Raw genomic sequence first — 21,834 nt, 5'->3', positions numbered from 1 at the left:
GGTCAGAACCAAGCTTGGTCATAAGTCGGATGATACCTGTATGTGTTTTATTTTATAAAGTATGTAAATTACTGTATAATATACTAAGAAATGTTTTAGTTTTGGTGGTTTACTTTAATAAAGAAATGTCTGTTCTGCAGAGTAGTGAATTTTGTAATTTGTGGTTGTAAACTGCAGTGTTACTCATGGTGAGCCCTCAAGTGGTCACACGTAACTACAGGACCCTAGGCTAAGAAAATGCTCGCGTGTTTTTTTTTTAATTTTAGGAATGTAAGCAATTGTACAACTGGCATTTTTAATGTGTATATTATAGTTTACATGACATGTAATTACATTTCTCATGCCTTTTATTCCAGATGATTGTGTATTCAAATGTTCTGCATCATATGTACCATGACTCTCTTTAATGTTAATGTAAATAACACAGTTTATGTTTTTCCTTGTATATCTCCTTTTATTGTAACTGATTTACACATAGTTGAGTTACTTAGTTGTTTTAACTTTTAAGGTTTAAATCAGATATTACAAGAACCCCAGTGGAAATAAGTCACTTTGTCTGACTTTTTTGTGTAATCTACACATGTGCTGCTATGTATGATAATTTATGTAACTCTGTATATGTACCTGTACATGAATAAAGTTACTTACATTTGAAATATGCTAACTATAAGTGCTACAGTCATTGGTGTCTACTTAATTATTTATATAGTGCATTTTTTCATTAATACTGCTGAAACAGTGCATTGAAAATTGAGTAGCATGTACTTTGAATGCCTTTCCATGTGCTATTCAATTTTGTGTAAGTCTTTTTTTTTTTTTTTTTTTTTTTATAACCTCAATGGCCATCTCCCTTCTAAGCATGGTGACCCAGAAAAACTTAAAAAGGAAGTACATTCATTATCAGTTCATTCAGTCCATGTCTTGTCTGAAGAGTGCTGACACTGTCAACAGTTTACCACTGACTGCAACATCCCACCCCTCCTCCATGATGCAGACATTGCCCTTCCCATCTCCAGGGTTTCCCTGAATCCCTCACACACTAACAGCGCATCCTTTAAAAATCACTTTTCTCCATTCAATCTTATCTAGCATGCTAACAAGCATGCTGGATGCTCAAGCCCCTAAAGCTCAAAGCCTCCTTTATCCCCCCTCCCTCCAACTGTTCCTAGGACAAATCCTATCCTTCCTCCCCTCCTCCCCACATATATACAGGAGGGCCCCGCTTTACGGCGTTCCGCTTTACGGCGTTCCGCTAATACGGACATTTCAAATTATGACCAAAACTCACTATACGGCTCCCCCCACCTGACTTTCTAATACGGTCACCGTGCCCCACCCTGTTTGTTTACATTCTCCATGAGCTCAGTAAGCACTAAGTCTCTCCATTTTGTCTGGAAACTCCAAAATTTCAAATGTTTTTAAAAGTTATTTCATATTTTATATATACTCTGATAATTATACTTATGTATACCTGTACCTAAATAAACTTACATACATCAAGTCATTTAAATGTCGTATATTACGTTAATATACACATTTTCATTAATCCATCCATGATATTTTTTTCAAAATTATATAATAAACACGATGCATAACATATAAATAAGATAAATACACCCCACAGTAGAATAAATAAACATAAATGTGAGCTGTGTAGCAGACGACTTCCACAAGTGGTGATAATAACAATACTGAGTCTCATTAAATGTCGTATATTACGGTAATATACACATTTTCATTAATCCAGCCATGATATTTTTTTCAAAATTATATAATAAACACGATACATAACATAAAAAGATGATAAATACACCCCACAATAGAATAAATAAACATAAATATAAGATGTGGGAGCCTGGTTTGTTTACTCTGTGCCTGGCCTGTCACCTCTCATGTATTCATTCTTTCTCTCTCTCATTTATTCGTTTTATCTCATTTACTTACTCCTGACCCTACATTAAGACTACAAATATTTTAAGGTAAGTAATGAGTGAACTGTATATACATTTTATCGCTCTGGGATGCTTAAATATCATAGAATAGTATGTGTGGGTGGGGTGGCCTGGTGAAATAGCCTGCCTATTACAATACATACCACACTTGATTTCTTACAATAAATACTACTTGTCTCACCCTAGATTAAGACTATAAATATTTTAAGGTAAGTAATGAGTGCACTATGTGTGTATTGTACCTTTTTATTGTTTTTTGATGCCTGGTTCTATTGCTAACTTAATATATGTTAGTGTAAACTTGTTATCTAGTGTTTGTATGCATTTATAAGTGGAAAAAAAGGGTGTTCCACTTTACGGCGATTTCCGCTTTACGGCGGTAGCCTGGAACCTAACCCGCCGTATAAGTGGGGCCTTCCTGTACACCCTGTTCATCACTATTCCTCTCCATCTTCCCTACATGCCCAAACCATCTCAACAACCCTTCCTCAGCCATTTGAATTATACTCTTGGTAACTCCACATTTCCTTTAATTTCTATGCTCTGAATTCTATACATAGTATTTACACACACATTGCTCTCAAGCATGACATCTCCATTGCTTTTTCCCTCTTTTGCTGCAGCCTTCAAAACCTATGCTTTGCACTCATATAAAAGTGTTAGTATCACTATACTCCAGTACATTCCCTTTTTTTCTCTCGGTCGATAAATGTCTTTTTGCAGATGCCTCAAAACACCACTCAACTTTTTCCCCCTCATCTATTCTGTGATTCACCTCATCTTTCATCGACTCAGTTGACGACACGACTTTTGCCATCTCCCACCCAAACCTAGCCTCACTCAACATTATCATTAACAAAGAACTCGCAAAAATAGCAACCTGGTTGACCGTCAGTAAACTTACACTTAATATAGACAAATCCTTTTACATTTTGTTTGGGAGTAGAGCAAGTGAGGTCCAATTAAACATTATACATAACAACACCCATATCCAACACATAACAAAAAAAGTTTCTAAAACAGTTGGCATCCTCTCAAAGATACATTACTATGTACCACAAACAGCACTACTTCTTCTTCTTCTTTCAACGTACCAGCCATATCCCACTGAGGTGGGGTGGCCCAAAAGAAAAAACTGAAGTTTCTCCTTTTAAATTTAGTAATATATACAGGAGAAGGGGTTACTAGCCCCTTGCTCCCGGCATTTTAGTCACCTCTTACGACACGCATGGCTTACAGAGGAAGAATTCTGTTCCACTTCCCCATGGAGATAAGAGGAAATAAACAAGAACAAGAATTAGAAAGAAAATAGAAGAAAACCCAGAGGGGTGTGTATATATATGCTTGTACATGTATGTGTAGTGTGACCTAAGTGTAAGTAGAAGTAGCAAGACTTACCTGTAATCTTGCATATTTATGAGACAGACAAAAGACACCAGCAATCCTACCATCATGTAAAACAATTACATGCTTTCGTTTTACACTCACTTGGCAGGACGGTAGTACCTCCCTGGGCGGTTGCTGTCTATCAACCTACTACCTACAAAACAGCACTACTTACACTATACTATTCACTGATCTACCCATACCTCACCTATGCTATTTGTGCCTGGGGTTCCACAACAAAAAACCACCTAAAATCAATAATAACACAAAAAAAAGCTGCAGTGCAAATGATCACACAATCCACTGCTAGACACACCCCCATCACTCTTCAAAGACTTAAACCTACTCACTATACAAAACATTCACTCATACTATTGTGCAACCTACATTTACAGAACAATCAATTCTAATATAAATCCAAACCTGAAACACTTTCTTGACAGTTGCAACAGGACTCATAGACACAACACTAGGCACAAATACTCTATGACATTCCCCGTGTCAGGCTAAATCTTTTCAAAAACTCGTACATGAAAGGGCCCAAAATCTGGAATTTCCTGCCAGAAATCTCCAGAACCACTGGCTCAGCTAGCATTTTTAAAACTACAGTTAAAAAACACCTTATCTCTTTAATCTATCCCAGCCCATCATAAATACATATGTAAAAACTATACATCCATTTGTTCAATAGCATGAACATAGGTAAACTTTCTCATCAGTATAATCTATATATACTTACTCTCAATATCTGTATTCATCTCAAATGTTAATCACTCCATTGTGGCTGCCAAAGGTTTATAATCAAAATTGTACTTCTTCTCTACAAGACTTATTAAAGCCTTATAGTATGACCTGATAGAATACTCAATTCTCTTGTATTCATTGTAACTCACCTAATGACCACATGTACTGTTATTGCCGTATTATCGTTAAGTTAATTTTCAGTTTCCCTGAAATGCTCTGCATATAAAGGGACTTTTGGCATGTGCACCCAACTATTATATTCCTTTGTATAAACACGTATCATTTTTTTTTTTTTTTTTTTTTCAACAAGTCGGCCGTCTCCCACCGAGGCAGGGTGACCCAAAAAAGAAAGAAAATCCCCAAAAAGAAAATACTTTCATCATCATTCAACACTTTCACCACACTTGCACATTATCACTGTTTTTGCAGAGGTGCTCAGAATACAACAGTCTAGAAGCATACACATATAAAGATACACAACATATCCCTCCAAACTGCCAATATTGACGTATCATGTCAAAATAAAATGCAGTGGAACCCCAGATTTCGCACACACTGGATATCTTATGTTTCAGATTTAGAACACTTTTTTTTCGGGTGAAATTTTACTCCGGATATTGTACCTTGTCTCAGGAATTGTATGTATCAGACACATCCGCCTGCCGGGATGCCGCCTCAGTCTGGCTGTATCACTGGTTGAGTGAGCATTCATCCAAAACATTTTGCAATTTTTGTGCTTGTTTATTGTGACTGCGAAATAAGCCACCATGGGCACAAAGAAAGTTTCTAATCCCAGCCCTTTGGTAAAGAAAGTGAGAAACAGAATAGAATTCAAGAAAGATATTGTAGAAGAGAGAAGAGGAAGAGAGAGGGGAGAAAGTTTCCTTCTTCAGTGATTAAGGACATTTGTGCGAAGTGGAATGAGGTGCAAACTTTTGTTGAAAAATATCACCCTGACCAAGCTGATACAAGCTGTATCTGCAACATGTTCAGTGACAATACCTTGTCCCATTTTAGGCAAATCTTGAAGAGATGCCAGAACAGAGCTCTCTGGACAGATTTTTAGTGTGACAAGAGGTCCAGTGCCAGTAAAAGACAAAGGAAGGAAGTAACCCCAGAGAGGGCTTTGATACCTGAAGTCCTTATGGAGGAGGATTCCCCTTTTAAACAATAACCCTAACTCCCTCTCTCTCTCTCCTCCTCACCTTCTTCAGTATGCCAACAAGAGTCTTCAGTGAAGGTATGTAATGTTTATTTATCATTAAAATTAGTGCTTTATATTTATTTATCATTGTTTTCTGTATGTAAAACTAGTTATTTTTAAAAAAATAAATTTTTTGTGAATATTTTTGGGTGTTGAACAGATTAATTGGATTTACATTATTTCTTACGGGAAATATTACAGTGGACCCTCAGATAACGATGTCATCGGATAGCGATAAAATCGAATACCGATGCGTTTTTTGCGTAAAAATATTGGCTTGGCTAACGATGAAAAACTCAGTTAAGGACATTTGTCCCAAACGTGTCCACGCGGCCTTAGCCCTTGTATAACATAGTGTGCCATTGTTTACAAGCCAGGGAGGACGATTCCACATGTACATGCGATATATTTTGTATTCCATTGTTTTTAGTGGTTGTGACTGCTAAGTAAGCCACCATGGGCCCAAAGAAAGTTTCTAGTGCCAGTCCTGTGATAAAGAAGAAAAGAAACACAATAAAATTCAAGAAAAATCTCATAGTAAATTACCAAAGTGGAGGAGGAAGAGAGAGGGAGACTGTGCCTTCTGCAGTGATTCTACGATATGTACGATACTAAAGCAGCAGGTATCGATAAAGGCTATAGTGCCAGCCAGTGATAAAGTGTAGAATTAACAGTGTAGCAAGTAAGTTAAGCGAGTAAGCGAAAGAAAAACGACACGAAAGTAACTCTCCAGTGTTGTTGAATATGTATCGGGCCACTGAACATATGCTGGCCTGCTACATATCTTCCACCACCCTAAACCTCTGCCAGCATCTCCTCCATCAAACTAACTAATTAAACTAACATCTTCTGCAAGGTAAGTGTAAATATAAAAGGACCCCAATGGAAATAAGTCACTCTGACTTTTTGGGTTATCTTAGGTACTTTACACATATGCTGCTATGTATGATAATCTATGTACATAACTGTATTTGTGTATACCTGAATAAACTTACTTAGTGGACCCTCGGGTAACGATTTTAATCCGTACCAGAGAGCTTGTCCTTAACCGATTTTATTGTTAGCCAAATTAATTTTCCCCTTAAGAAATAATGGAAATCCAATTAATCCATTCCAGATGCCCAAAAGTATTAAAAAAAAAAAAAAATTTTTTTACATGAAATATACATTTCCTTACACAGAAAACAATGAGACATGCAGAATAAATACATAAATAAATACAGTGGACCCCCGGTTTACGATATTATTTCATTCCAGAAGTATGTTCAGGTGCCAGTACTGAACGAATTTGTTCCCATAAGAAATATTGTGAATTAGATTAGTCTATTTCAGACCCCCAAACATACACGTACAAACGCACCTACATAAATGCACTTAGATAATTGGTCGCATTGGGAGGTGATCGTAAACCGAGGGTCCACTGTACTAAAATGACACCTTTATTGAAGAGTATTGATGAGTGATGAGACACTGTTTTTCTTGAACACTCTGGGATTTTCAGAGTGATACATGAGTAAAGGCTTCACTTTGCAATCCTCACTAACATTACAACAAAACATGAGAGTTAGCCTGTCTTTCACAGGCTTGTGTCCTCGGAGTGCCTTTTCCTCCTGAGTAATGTAGGTCGTGTTTGGCATTTTCTTCCAGAACAGGCTTGTTTCTTCACAATTGAACACTTGTTGGGGTTGGAATTTTTCAGCTTCACCATGCCTTATCACACTGTGTATGCCACTATGATTCTTAAATCTCTCAAACCAACCTTTGCTGGCCTTAAATTCACCAATATGAGCACTAGTTCCAGGAATTTTTTCCTGTTCACATGGGTGTTAGTTGACTGGTGTGGGTCGCATCCTGGGGGACAAGATTAAGGACCCTAATGGAAATTAGTTACAGTTCTCGATGACACACTGACTTTCTTGGGTTATCCTGGGTGGCTAACCCTCTGGGGTTAATTGTTTCTCAGTAATTGTTTCTCGTTAAGCCACACCAACAAGAGTCTCTCCACATCTTTGAGTAGTACAGCTGATGGTGGTGCAGCAGCAGCTGATGGTGGTGCAGCAACAGTTGATGGTGGTGCAGCAACAGTTGATGGTGGTGCAGCAGCAGCTGACCATGGTACAGCAGCAACTGACGGTGGTGCAGCAGCAGCTGACCGTGGTACGATAGTATTTTGATAGTATTTCTCTCCCTTTTTACCACAGGGTTGACACTAGAAGCTTTCTTTGGGCCCATGGTTGCTTATTTAGCAGTTACAAGCACTAAAAACAATGGAATAATACAAAATGTTTCGAATGTATGCGTGCAACCATCCACCCTGGCTTGTAAACAATGGCACACTGGGTGTACATAGTGGCTGGGCAGCCGCGGGCGGCCCAAGCCTTGCGGATGCATTCGGAACGAATGTCCCTAACCAAGTTTTTCATCGTTGGCCAAGCCAGTATTTTTACGCAAAGACGCATCGATAACCAATTTAATCGCTATCCAATGGCATCATTACCCAAGGGTCCACTGTACTTATTTATAAATTAAAATGTGAATATTTCTTATTTATAAATTACATTCATATATTGTTTGTGGATAGTGGTGGTGGTGGCAGAAGCCGCCTCCTCTCAGTGGCCATTATAAGCCCAACAACAACACTTCTATCACTTACTCTCTCATACATTATGACATATTTTATTCATTCTAGATTATATATCATGTTTCTATGTTATTAATATTGTTTATTATATCATATTAGATGAATTGTGATATATAAATAAGCCGTAGAGATGATACTAGCGTCATATTGAAGCATAATAAACTCGCCTTTCTCTCACCTCGTACATGCCTGCTACACTCCCTGCATGCCTGCTACACTCCCTGCATGCCTGCTACTCCCTGCATGCCTGCTACACTCCCTGCATGCCTGCTGCACTCCTTGCATGCATGTCTGCTACACTCCCTGCATGCCTGCTACACTCCCTGCATGCCTGCTACACTCCCTGCATGCCTGCTACACTCCCTGCATGCCTGCTACATTCCCTGCATATCTGCTACACTCCATTAAACTAACTACGTAATTAAACTAACATCTCCTCCAAGGTAAGTGCAAATATTTCTTATTTATAAATTAAAATGTAAATATTTCTTATTTATAAATCAAAATGTAAATATTTCTTATTTATAAATTACGTACATATATTGTTTGTGGATGGTGGTGGCAGAAGCCTCCTCCACCACTAATATGTACTTCTCTCAGTGGCCATTATAAACCCAACAACAACACTTCCAGCACTTTCTCCTCACATACATTATGACATATTTTATTCATTCTAGAGTATATATCATATTTCTATGCTATTAATATTGTTTATGTCATATTAGATTAATTGTGATAGATAAATAAGCTGTAGAGTTGATAATAGCATCATATTGAAGTACTATTCTGTCAAGCCTCCTGACAGCAGGAATGGATTAATTGGATTTCCATTATTTCTTGTGGGGAAAATTAAATCGGATAATGATAAAATCGGTTAAGGACAGGCTCTCTGGAACAGATTAAAATCGTTAATTGAGGGTCCACTGTACTTCGGTTTTCGTATGTTTCAGGTTTAGAATGACTTTCTGAAACAGATTAAGTATGAAATCCGGGATTGCACTGTATTATTATTCTTTCTTTCAACGCACCGGCAACATCACACTGAAGCAGGGTGACCCAAAAAAGAAAAACATAAGTTTCTCTTTTTAATTTTAGTAATGTATACAGGAGAAGGGTTACTAGCCCCTTGCTCCCATTATTATTATTATTAATATTATTATTATTATTGTTATTATTATTATTATTATTATCTGCTAACATAACATTTCCACCCCAAATCTCTAAATACATCTACTTCCTCCATAACTCCCTCCCTCCAGTCTGATATTTAACATATCATTGCTTAGACTTCTTTTGTTCCCCTCATCACCTTGCTTTTTTTCTTTTCTGCATTCACTTTGTTTCCTACTTTTACTTGCCTTTTTTTTTACCTCAGTGGCCATCTCCCACCAAGGCACTGTGACCCAAAGAAGAAAACACATTCACCATAATTCATTCATTCTCTGTCTTTCCAGAACTATGCCCTCTTAAATTTATCTACCAACTTAATTAGTGTTAAATAAAGAAATGAACTACTTTCAGGAACGTGATCTACGGAGAAGACAAAAGAGAAAGAAGAACAGTAATGATGATGATGATGATGAATTCTCATATTATCAAGACAAGATTGAATTTGGGGAAGTTGTGTATGAACCACCAAGTTTACATACAGAGAAGCTCACCAAGAAACTTGGAATAACAAAGGTGACTTAAAGTATTAGATTAATAGTTCTTCCATTAATTAATTTGTTGCCTCACTTACTTAATTTAATCACAAGCATATTTCATTTTACATTGTCTATATAGTGTATGAAGAAGTGCTAACTTATTAAATTGTCATGGACAAGAAAATGTACTTAAGGGGGGAGGAACGTTCTGCGAGACTTATATCTGAAAAAAATCGAAAAATTTTGAAAAAACGTTTTCTTACCAAAAAATAGTGCATAATTCTGGCATCATTTTCATGTAATCAGCTTGTTTCTAGTACATTTCTAAGTATCTTTTTCAATCTTTTTTTTTTTGTTGTTGTTGCTGAGGTCAAGACGACAGGATGCCAATTCGGGTGTTTTCTTTTTTTTTTTTTTTTACTCCAGAAATTACGATTTTTATGATTGTTTTTTATCCAAATATATGTACTTGTTTGCACCTCCTGAGTCGCCTAGTGATCACTGCGCACACCACCAGTACCTCAGTGACTTATGAGTTGCCGATGAGAGTGGAGCTGTGATGGTTGGTGAAAGGTGGCGCACGGCCACCCTAGAGTTTCATGCAAACTATGTATGTGAATAACTCAGGAATAAGTTATTGATTTTATTTTCCTTTTATTGCGAAGAGTTTTTATAGGAACATCACGATTTTTTCACACATTATTGAGGAATGATTGTTCTTTAATCCAGGAGAGGGGATTTGTGATATGTATTACCATTTTGGTTTTATGGATTTTTTTTTCCTCAAAAAAAAAAAAGAAAAAGCAAATTTCAACATTTCGTATAATGAAATCTGTTGACATTTCGCTTATTTCCCTCTCTAGGATGATTATCTATCTCTTTATCTTTCGTCTGATGTCAGCTGGAACATTGTACATCTTACCAAATTTGTTGAAAAAGGATTCTTGTAAGACCTATAGAATATAACAATTTTATTTTTTTTTCTCTTTAACTCTTTCAGGGTTTCGGCCGTACTAGTACGGCTTAAGCACCAGGGTTTTTGACGTACTAGTACGCCTAAATTCTAGCACATTCAAATCTAGTGAGAGAAAACTGGTAGGCCTACATATGAAAGAATGGGTCTATGTGGTCAGTGTGGGTGGTATAAAAAAAAATCCTGCAGCACACAGTGCGTAATGAGAAAAAAAACTTTGACCATGTTTTTGGATTAAAACAGCGACTTTGCATTGTATTGTTGTATTCTAGTTTTCCTGGTCTCATTTTATAGAATGGAAGACATATTACAGAAATTATAATGATTTTGACTGGTTTTACAATGAAAAGTACCTTGAAATTGAGCTCAAAGTAGCAGAAATGTTCGATTTTTATCAAAGTTCAAAAGTAAACAAATCATGCTATGCGTCCAATACACGTCAACTGGTGAGTCTAATATTCTTTCACAAATGCGCTGATACTATTTATACCATTTCTACACTAATGCAGTAGTCTGCATAGCAGTAAATCTTCTATTTTTTTGTGAGAAAAATTTAAAGTGGAAAGCAAAAGAATGTAAGAGAGGCATGGGGACGTGACTAATGAACAGAGGAAATGTTTATTTTAGTGCCAGGAATGTCTTTCTTGTTTATTCTGGACCCTATTCGGAAAGTGGCATCTTATGAAATTTGTGTGAAATTGGCAAAATTGTTAAATTTTGACCACTGTGATGGATAGTTGAAATCAGTAAATGGGTGGTTTCTTGTACTCATTCGATAGAAAAAATGGAGCTCTTGCGAAATAGTTACAATTTTTGTTGACAAGTACACTGGAATTGGCCGAAAATAGGGCTCAAAGTGGGCAAAATCGCCGATGCGTAAACATCGTTGAGACTGCTAACTTTGCGAGAGCATAATTCCGTAAGTTTTCCATCAAATTTCATACTTTTGGTGTCATTATGATCGGGAAAAGATTCTCTATCTTTTCATAAGCAAAAATTTTTTTTTTTTTTTTTAAATTTGGCTGACCCCGAGAACAAGTCTCTGAGAGGGCCAGTCGACCCTGAAAGGGTTAACTATAAGGAAAAAAGTGAAAAGAAGCACATTGTGTAGGTTTCAAATGCTGCTTAATTCACAGGAAAAATTTCATTAAAATTAGAAAGAAAAAACAAAAAGTACTGCAGAATTTGGCCTACCATTGAGTCCATCCTTCAGTGATAGTTTATAATACAGTAGGCCCCCGTATCCGCGAATTCAGTTATCCATGGTTTACTGTTTAATAATGGCCTCAAAGAGCAAAAGTAATTATGGTGGAAGTTCTTTAAAGCCTAAGAGAAATTGTGAAGTGTTTACCACCAGTGAAAAACTGACAATTCTCCACTTATTGTGTGTAATTTATCAATTAAACTTTATAATAGATATGTATGTATGTATGGCCAGGGAGGTATACCATCTTTTAGGAGTGAAGAAGAGCAGAATGTAAGTGTGGTGGAGGTACGTGAGGCATTACGTAGAATGAAAGGGGGTAAAGCAGCTGGAACTGATGGGATCATGACAGAAATGTTAAAAGCAGGGGGGGATATAGTGTTGGAGTGGTTGGTACTTTTTTTTAATAAATGTATGAAAGAGGGGAAGGTACCTAGGGATTGGCGGAGAGCGTGTATAGTTCCTTTATATAAAGGGAAAGGGGACAAAAGAGATTGTAAAAATTATAGAGGAATAAGTTTACTGAGTATACCAGGAAAAGTATACGGTAGAGTTATAATTGAAAGAATTAGAGGTAAGACAGAATGTAGAATTGCGGATGAGCAAGGAGGTTTCAGAGTGGGTAGGGGATGTGTAGATCAAGTGTTTACATTGAAACATATATGTGAACAGTATTTAGATAAAGGTAGGGAAGTTTTTATTGCATTTATGGATTTAGAAAAGGCATATGATAGAGTGGATAGAGGAGCAATGTGGCAGATGTTGCAAGTTTATGGAATAGGTGGTAAGTTACTAAATGCTGTAAAGAGCTTTTATGAGGATAGTGAGGCTCAGGTTAGGGTGTGTAGAAGAGAGGGAGACTACTTCCCGGTAAAAGTAGGTCTTAGACAGGGATGTGTAATGTCACCATGGTTGTTTAACCCTTTCAGGGTCCGTCCCGTAGATCTACGGCTTTTTGGTGAGTGTCCAAACTGTAGATCTACGCCAAAATTCTAGCACCGTCAAATTTAGCGCGAAAGCGCTCATAGGCCTACATGTGAGAGAATGGGTCTGCACCGTGGGTGTGCGCCATAAACAAAAAATCTAGGCGCCTGCATAGCATTGTGGGAACGCCGGCTCATTCACCCTTGTTCACCATGCCTCGTCGCAAGTCAGCTCTCACTCCCCGGAAAATTGGGACTCTCCTCTTCCTGTCTGATAGTTCTGACACTGATGGAAGTGGAAATGAAGACGAATTCTATGGCTTTGACAAGTTAGTGACCGAAAATAATGACCAGGATATCGATAATAGTGCAGAAAACCCCGACGATCCTCGACCTTCTACCTCTGGTGTGGGCACTCGTGACTCACGGTCGGGTGTTCCTAAACGTAAGAGAAAACTAATATTTTCCCGTGGCCAGGCCTCTGACTTCAGTAATGACGATGATTCTGACGTGGATTGTGATTTTATTGCGCTCGGCGATCATTCGAGTAGTGATAGTGAGGAAACATATTCACCAGTGAAGCATCGGTATGTTCGCCGCCGCATGCGCTCGGGTAGTGTACCCTATGCTGTGCCCAGGGGACGGACTACATCCCGGAGTACATCCCGGAGTACATCCCGTGGCCCTACACCCATTTTAGGTAGTGATAGTGAGGATGATGTGGCTACACTTGGCATGGATGGGCCACAGGCATCAGTGGATGGTGTTAGTGGTGCTGGTGGTGGTAGTGGCACCGCCATGCGTGACTCACTGTGCCACGCGGGGACCCACGCTGCTGACTCGTCAGTTCAAGGACAAAGCGGAGCGTCACCCACCAGCCCGCCACAACCACAACCACCCGTACAACCAGCCTATGATGTCCAGTATCCACCAGCAAACCGTATCTGGGATTGGCAGCAAAATCCCAATTTTGTTCCCAGCCCTCACCACTTTGATGACTCTCAAAGTGGAATTCTACCTACCTGTCCTCTTGGAACCACGGCCAATGAACTGGAATTCTTTGAATTATTCTTTGACCAGCCATTGATGGAAATTATTGCCAGGGAAAGTAATAAGTATTTTCAGTACACCATGGCAAATACGATCTTATCACCACAGTCAAGACTACACAGGTGGAAAGAGACGACTGTTGCAGAAATGTATTTGCTTTTTGCAACAATAATGCTTATGCCTAACGTCTATAAGCATAATATAAAAGCATACTGGTCCACAGATCGGCTAATTTGTACCCCATCCTTCAGTGAAATAATACCAGTGAACAGGTTTATCTTACTGTTACGTATGTTGCACTTCTCTGACAAAACCAGGCCTGACAGAAGTGACAGGTTATACAAGATTAGAAATGTTTTCATGTATCTCAAACAGAAGTTCAGGATATACTTTTATCCATTCAAGAATCTTGTAATTGACGAGTCTTTGATTTTGTTCAAAGGTAGACTGTCATTCAAGCAGTATATACCGAGCAAGAGGAACCGCTTTGGTATAAAATTGTTTGTACTCTGTGATTGTGACAGTGGCCTGGTGTTGGATATTGTTGTATACACGGGTAGTAAAACATTGAAAGATACCAAGATGTTATTGGGTATCTCAGGTGACGTAGTGAGAAACATGATGGCACCTTATCTTGGTAAGGGCCATACATTATATACCGATAACTGGTACACAAGCCCATTACTCAGTGATTTCATGCGAGTGAACAAGACAGATGTGTGTGGCACAGTGCGTTCTAATCGTAAACATATGCCCAGGCTCAATGCAGGTGTTCATGGTGATGACGTGCAGGTGTTTACTGCTAATGACATCATGGCATTACGGTGGTATGACAAACGAGATGTCACATTGTTGACAACCATTCACCGTAATGAAATGCAAGACAGTGGAAAAGTTGATCGAGTGACTAATGAACGTATTCGAAAACCAGTGTCAGTGACTGATTATACACAAAACATGCGCTTGGTTGACAAGTGTGACATGCAGATTGGTTTTGTTGACTGTGTTCGTAAGAGTTACAAGTGGTACATGAAACTTTTCTTCCATCTCATGGACATTTCAATGCTGAATGCATATAATATGTACCAAATAAAGACTGGTAACAGACCACCGTATGGTGAATTTTGTTTGTCTGTTGTCAGATAACTCATAATGAAGTACCAGGTAACAACACCTGCAATACAACATTGTCCTCGAATTCATCACAATATACCCAAGCGTTTGAGGAGAGAAGGTGATCATTTCATAATACAGCTTCCTTCAACTCAAAAGAAATTTGCTCAGAAGAGATGCATTGTCTGTGCACAAACAAAACGACGGCAACAAAGACGCAAAGACACTCGGTTTATGTGTGAGGAATGTAAGGTGCCTCTGTGCATGGTGCCTTGTTTCAAGGAGTTCCACAAGCTCCAGCAGTTCTAAAACCATGTCCAGTGATTGTAAATATGTAAATATATGATAGAACATTAGTATTATACAATATTTGTGCATGTTTATTGTAATAAACAACAGTGGTAAACAATAATATGATAATAACTTTAGTGCGGTTATTGTGTTCAATACAGTGAGTATATATATATCAATTATATACAGTATTGGTCTCTCAGGCCCCAAATGTTAGTAGGAATAGAAAAAAATTGGAAAAGAAAAGAAAAAACATCTAAAACAACAAAATAATATAATACGCGTATGTGGAATTCGTCGATGTTGCTGCCACCACATCATTTTCTATAAACTTCTTGGCACTGTATCTCGGTAAGTAATGATAAGATTCTAATTTTTTTTGTTTTATTACCTTCACAAAAATATGCTCTTTAATTCTGTAAGAAAAAATATTTTTTTTTTTTTTTTTTTTTTTTTTTCAAAATTTCTTGGACACTGGTGCGTGACTTCAGATTTTGGCCTTGGACCCTGAAAGGGTTAATATATTTATAGATGGGGTTGTAAAAGAAGTAAATGCTAGGGTGTTCGGGAGAGGGGTGGGATTAAATTATGGGGAATCAAATTCAAAATGGGAATTGACACAGTTACTTTTTGCTGATGATACTGTGCTTATGGGAGATTCTAAACAAAAATTGCAAAGGTTAGTGGATGAGTTTGAGAATGTGTGTAAAGGTAGAAAGTTGAAAGTGAACATAGAAAAGAGTAAGGTGATGAGGGTATCAAATGATTTAGATAAAGAAAAATTGGATATCAAATTGGGGAGGAGGAGTATGGAAGAAGTGAATCTTTTCAGATACTTGGGAGTTGACGTGTCGGCGGATGGATTTATGAAGGATGAGGTTAATCATAGAATTGATGAGGGAAAAAAGGTGAGTGGTGCGTTGAGGTATATGTGGAGTCAAAAAACGTTATCTATGGAGGCAAAGAAGGGAATGTATGAAAGTATAGTAGTACCAACACTCTTATATGGATGTGAAGCTTGGGTGGTAAATGCAGCAGCGAGGAGACGGTTGGAAGCAGTGGAGATGTCCTGTCTAAGGGCAATGTGTGGTGTAAATATTATGCAGAAAATTCGGAGTGTGGAAATTAGGAGAAGGTGTGGAGTTAATAAAAGCATTAGTCAGAGGGCAGAAGAGGGGTTGTTGAGGTGGTTTGGTCATTTAGAGAGAATGGATCAAAGTAGAATGACATGGAAAGCATATAAATCTATAGGGGAAGGAAAGAGGGGTAGGGGTCGTCCTCGAAAGGGTTGGAAAGAGGGGGGTAAAGGAGGTTTTGTGGGCGAGGGGCTTGGACTTCCAGCAAGCGTGCATGAGCGTGTTAGATAGGAGTGAATGGAGACGAATGATACTGGGGACCTGACGATCTGTTGGAGTGTGAGCAGGATAATATTTAGTGAAGGGATTCAGGGAAACCGGTTATTTTCTTATAGTCGGACTTGAGTCCTGGAAATGGGAAGTACAATGCCTGCACTTTAAAGGAGGGGTTTGGGATATTGGCAGTTTGGAGGGATATGTTGTGTATCTTTATACGTATATGCTTCTAAGCTGTTGTATTCTGAGCACCTCTGCAAAAGCAGTGATAATGTGTGAGTGTGGTGAAAGTGTTGAATGATGATGAAAGTATTTTCTTTTTGGGGATTTTCTTTCTTTTTTGGGTCACCCTGCCGCAGTGGGAGACGACCAACTTGTTGAAAAAAAAAAAAAATGTATGGGACGTATATAGGGTTTACTATTATCCAAGGTTTTTGGTATCCCCCATTGATATGGCAGTCCTACGGTATACAGTGCTCTTTTTATCATATTTTATATTCTTTATCCATGTAGGTTCATTTGTGTCATACAGCATAAATAGGATGTTTGTAAAATATTTATGCTTCAGAAATTTTGGTAAGTGATTTATAACTATAGTACTTCACTTATTACTTACTGGCAAAACATTTCTTTTTTTCGTAGCCCAAATCATTCCTGTTTATGGATAAGGTGAAAAAAGATGGAGAGACTGAAACTCCTGCTTCTAGCATGCAAGTCAAGAAGCCAGTAAACGAGAAACTCTCTGCAGCAAGAAAGAGGATGCTAGAGGAAGAGAAACTTCGAGTAGTGGAAGCATATCGTAAAATGAAGACCACCAAGCATCACAGTATCCCAAGGACATATAATGAGTGAAAACTGTATATTGAGCTTGAATAAAGAAGGGGCTGTATTAAGTTTATTCTGTTTCTCATATTTTGTTTCCTCTCTGAACCTCCCATTCGAAATTGGGCAGCAGTGTGCAGAATCCTGTGCAAGCTTATCAAACATCTCGAATGCTCCAGATACAGTTCTTTGAGAATTTGACACGTAGTTTAGGTATGATAAAAGCAGAGCAATAGCCATGTGGTGTACATATATGAAAAGATTGAGGTTAGCTAGAGCAAACACATTTAAGTGACGAAAAAAGATCAAATTGTAATTTCATAAGAGGAAAGTGAAAAATAGCATACTGTACAGTATATTGGAGCCCTTGACCCAGGGAATTGGATCTGTGCTTCGTTTCCTTGGATCAAACAATGCCTCCCATTCCTCCTTAGTGCTGTATGACTCCTATGGGTTTAGTTCTTCCCCATGAATGTAATAATTCCCCCAGGATCTGTATGACCTTTAGGGTTTACCACCCCAACCCCCTCCCCATGAATGTAATAATGTAAAGTACATAAAAGGATTATTACATTAATAAGGAAGGGGAGGGCTTGTTGTTGCTGGATAAAGAGCCTCACACAAAGCCAAAAAAAGAAATGAGGAAGGAATGAGAGCAGATATGCTAAATTACTGCTGCTGGTACAGACAAAAAGTTACAACATTCAGAAGTTAAGAAACAACTACACTAGACCAAGCTCACCCAGAGGAGTTACAAAGTTCCATACCTTTATTAATATGCAATAATCATGAACAAGCGACAAAAGATGCAAAATAACCATGGAGAGTAAAATGATAGCTCTAGGGATTTTGTGTTGCAATCAAAATGTCATCAGGAACTTGCAATGTTGCAGAAATAGAGTAGCTCACACACTGAGGTCCAGAGTTCGAATCTTTGGTATGGCTGGAAAACATTAGGGACGTGTTTCCATAAGACACCTGCTGTCCCTGTTCACCCACCATTATTAAATGGGTACCTAGGTGTTAGTCAACTGGTGTGGGTTGGCATCCTGGGATAAAACTGACGTAATTTGCCCGAAATGCTCAACATAACAAAAGGCTTTCTATATAGTTGTATGTCATTGATGTCAGCTAGGTCTGTACACCTTGTACATGTAGAAATAAAGATATTATTATAATGGCTCTGTCCAGAATCTCTGGAAAGAGCCATTCATATGAACAAATCTTTCAGGATTTCCTGGTCTATTTCTGCAACATTGCAAGCTCTTGAAGGTGTGTTGATTACAGTATGGAAGGCCTAGAGCTGTCATTCAACTCTGCCTGTGGTTATGTTGCATCTTCATTAATGGTCAGCAAAATTTAAGAGAGAATAAAAACAACATCTGTAAGAGAGAGCATTGGTTACATGGGGTGGCTGAGGCAGCTGTGGGTGAAGGACTCCTTATGCCTCACCACAAGAAAGAGGAAATGCTGTAACATTAAGGGTAGACATCAGGTGAAGTAGAGTGTTGCTTCAAGAGCTGGACCTCCGTCAAGGGTTAACATAGAGCCTCACTCCAACAACTGTAGCTTCAAGGGGAAGGAACATTTCTGTGGAAAATTTTGGATTTTCCTAAATTCAGCATGTGTAAATTTGAATAATACGATAATTGTGTAATAAAATCTGATGCTGATTTGACTCTTTCCAGAAATTTAGAGTGAGGGGGGTGTAGAACAGCTACTGAATGATGCTGGAGAGGGGGAGACGCCATTTGTAATCCATAGGCCACTGGTTCGTATCCGGTTCGAAGGACCAAAGTCTTATGTGAATTAATATTGTGTGAGCAAATTACCTGCATGAGGTTTACAGGGTATTACCTGAATTATTACAGGCAAGTAATTTGGGTGAGATAAGTGTGACTTAAGTCATAGTAGATCACAGGACTGTAACTCCCTCAATGCCCACTTCATCACCACTTGTGCATAAAGCTAGACCTGACATGAAATTAATAGTTACAATATTAAAACCAGCTACTCTGGTAAATTAAAGTTGTGTGGACTGTATGATTAGGCTTGCTGAGTACACAGAAGAAATTCGTATTGCCACTTAACATTTAATTACTGTAGTTGGATCACACCACAACACCTGCCTGATACCTAAACCCTACACTGGCCAGTCAGAGATCTAAATGAAAGGCCAAATGGTGCACTTCCCTGTGAGTGATTATCGTATCCCTTATCTTCCTCCATCCACACTTAATTCTTGAGATCCCACAAATTTCCTGTCCTAATTCTTCAGTAGGGGACATTAAGATGAATTCCTATTACATATTCAGGCCAAAAAACCCCAATTTGGCCACGAAGATGCCAGAGTATTAGCTGAATTTTCCATGACGACCAGTGCCCACGAATTACAAATGGCATCTCCCCTCTCCGACGTGTGTGTGTATGTGTACGTATGTGTGTGCTTGTGTGTGTGTTTGCATGTGTACTTGTGTACTCATGTGTAAGTGCTTGTGCTCGTGTGTATGTATGCTTGTGTGTGTGTCCCTCATTACACTTGTGACCGGGTGTGGACATGTGAATTACTCATTACTCTATAATTTGTTCATGATTGTAGTCATGTATAAACGTAAGTAAATTACCACCTCCCTTCCTTCATCGACATTTAAAAGTTCCTCAAAATATTCCCGCCATCTACCCAATACCTCCAGCCCCTCATCTACTAACTCTCCTACTCTGTTTATAACTGACAAATGCATTTCTTCCCTAGGTTTTCTTAACTTGTTTATCTCACTCCAAAATTTTTTCTTATTTTCTGCAAATTTCTTGACAGTGCCTCTCCCACTCTATCATCTGCTCTCCTTTTGCACTCTCACCACTCTCTTCACTTTTCTTTTACTCTCCATATACTCTGCTCTTCTTATAACACCTCTGCTTTGTAAAAACCTCTCATAAGCTATCTTTTTCTCTTTTATCACACCCTTTACTTCATCATTCCACCAATCACTCCTCTTTCCTCCTGCACCCACCCTTCTATAACCACAAACTTCTGCCCCACATTCTAATACTGCATTTTTAAGACTATTCCAACCCTCTTCAACCCCCCCCCCCACTATTCATACTTGCACAAGCCCACCTTTCTGCCAGTAGTTGCTTATATCTCGCCCTAACTTCCTCCTCCCTTAATTTATACACTTTCACCTCTCATTTACTTGCTGTTGGCATTTTTCCTTTTGTCCCATCTACCTCTTACTCTAACTGTAGCTATGACTAAATAATGATCCGATATATCAGTTGCCCCTCTATAAACATGTACATCCTGAAGCCTACCCATCAGCCTTTTATCCACCAGTACATAATCTAATAAACTACTTTCATTATGTGTTATATCATACCTTCTATATTTATCCTCTTTTTTCATAAAATATATATTACTTATTACCTGGAGAGAGTTCTGGGGGTCAACGCCCCCGCGGCCCGGTCTGTGACCAGGCCGCCTGGTGGATCAGACCTTGATCAACCAGGCTGTTACTGCTGGCTGCATGCAATCCAACGTACGAGCCACAGCCCGGCTGGTCAGGTACCGATTTTAGGTGCTTGTCCAGTGCCAGCTTGAAGACTGTCAGGGGTCTATTGGTAATCCCCCTTATGTATGCTGGTAGGCAGTTGAACAGTCTCAGGCCCCTGACACTTATTGTATTGTCTCTTAACATGCTAGTAACACCCCTGCTTTTCATTGGGGGGATGTTGCATCGTCTGCCAAGTCTTTTGCTTTCATTGTGAGTGATTTTCGTGTGCAAGTTCGGTACTCGTCCCTCTAGGATTTTCCATGTGTGTATATAATCATGTATCTCTCCCACCTGCGTTCCAGGGAATACAGGTTCAGGAACTTCAAGCGCTTCCAGTAATTGAGGTGTTTTATTTTCGTTATGCGTGCCGTGAAGGTTCTCTGTACATTTTCTAGGTCAGCAATTACACCTGCCTTGAAAGGTGCTGTTAGTGTGCAGCAGTATTCCAGCCTAGATAGAACAAGCGACCTGAAGAGTGTCATCATGGGCTTGGCATCCCTAGTTTTGAAGGTTCTCATTATCCATCCTGTCATTTTTCTAGCAGCTGTGATTGATACAATGTTATGGTCCTTGAAGGTGAGATCCTCCAACATGATCACTCCCAGGTCTTTGATGTTGGTTTTTCGCTCTATTTTGTGGCCAGAATTTGTTTTGTACTCTGATGAAGATTTAATTTCCTCATGTTTACCATATCGGAGTAATAGAAAATTCTCATCGTTGAACTTCATATTGTTTTCTGCAGCCCATTGAAAGATTTGGTTGATGTCCGCCTGGAGCCTTGCAGTGTCTGCAATGGAAGACACTGTCATGCAGATTCGGGTGTCATCTGCAAAGGAAGACACGGTGCTGTGGCTGACATCCTTGTCTATGTCAGATATGAGGATGAGAAACAAGATGGGAGCGAGTACTGTACCTTGTGGAACTGAGCTTTTCACCGTAGCCGCCTTGGACTTTACTCTGTTGACTACTACTCTTTGTGTTC

At 38.8% G+C, this 21,834-nt stretch overlaps 1 protein-coding gene across 2 annotated transcripts in view; it reads left to right on the top strand.

Moving 5' to 3' along the window:
- Positions 1-17,373, top strand: part of LOC128692065 (coiled-coil domain-containing protein 137) — a 104,648-nt gene extending 87,275 nt beyond the window's left edge. For both annotated transcript variants that reach the window (XM_070085252.1, XM_070085253.1), the window contains 2 exons: positions 9,449-9,610; positions 17,122-17,373. In XM_070085252.1, the coding sequence (XP_069941353.1) occupies positions 9,449-9,610; positions 17,122-17,331 (372 nt within the window). In that variant the 3' untranslated portion in view covers positions 17,332-17,373. The remainder of the gene's footprint in view (positions 1-9,448; positions 9,611-17,121) is intronic.
- Positions 17,374-21,834: the final 4,461 nt, after the last annotated feature.

Source organism: Cherax quadricarinatus, chromosome 15, assembly GCF_038502225.1.
Source record: "Cherax quadricarinatus isolate ZL_2023a chromosome 15, ASM3850222v1, whole genome shotgun sequence".
Lineage (NCBI taxonomy): Eukaryota > Metazoa > Arthropoda > Malacostraca > Decapoda > Parastacidae > Cherax > Cherax quadricarinatus.
This window is presented reverse-complemented; position numbering and strand designations above follow the sequence as displayed.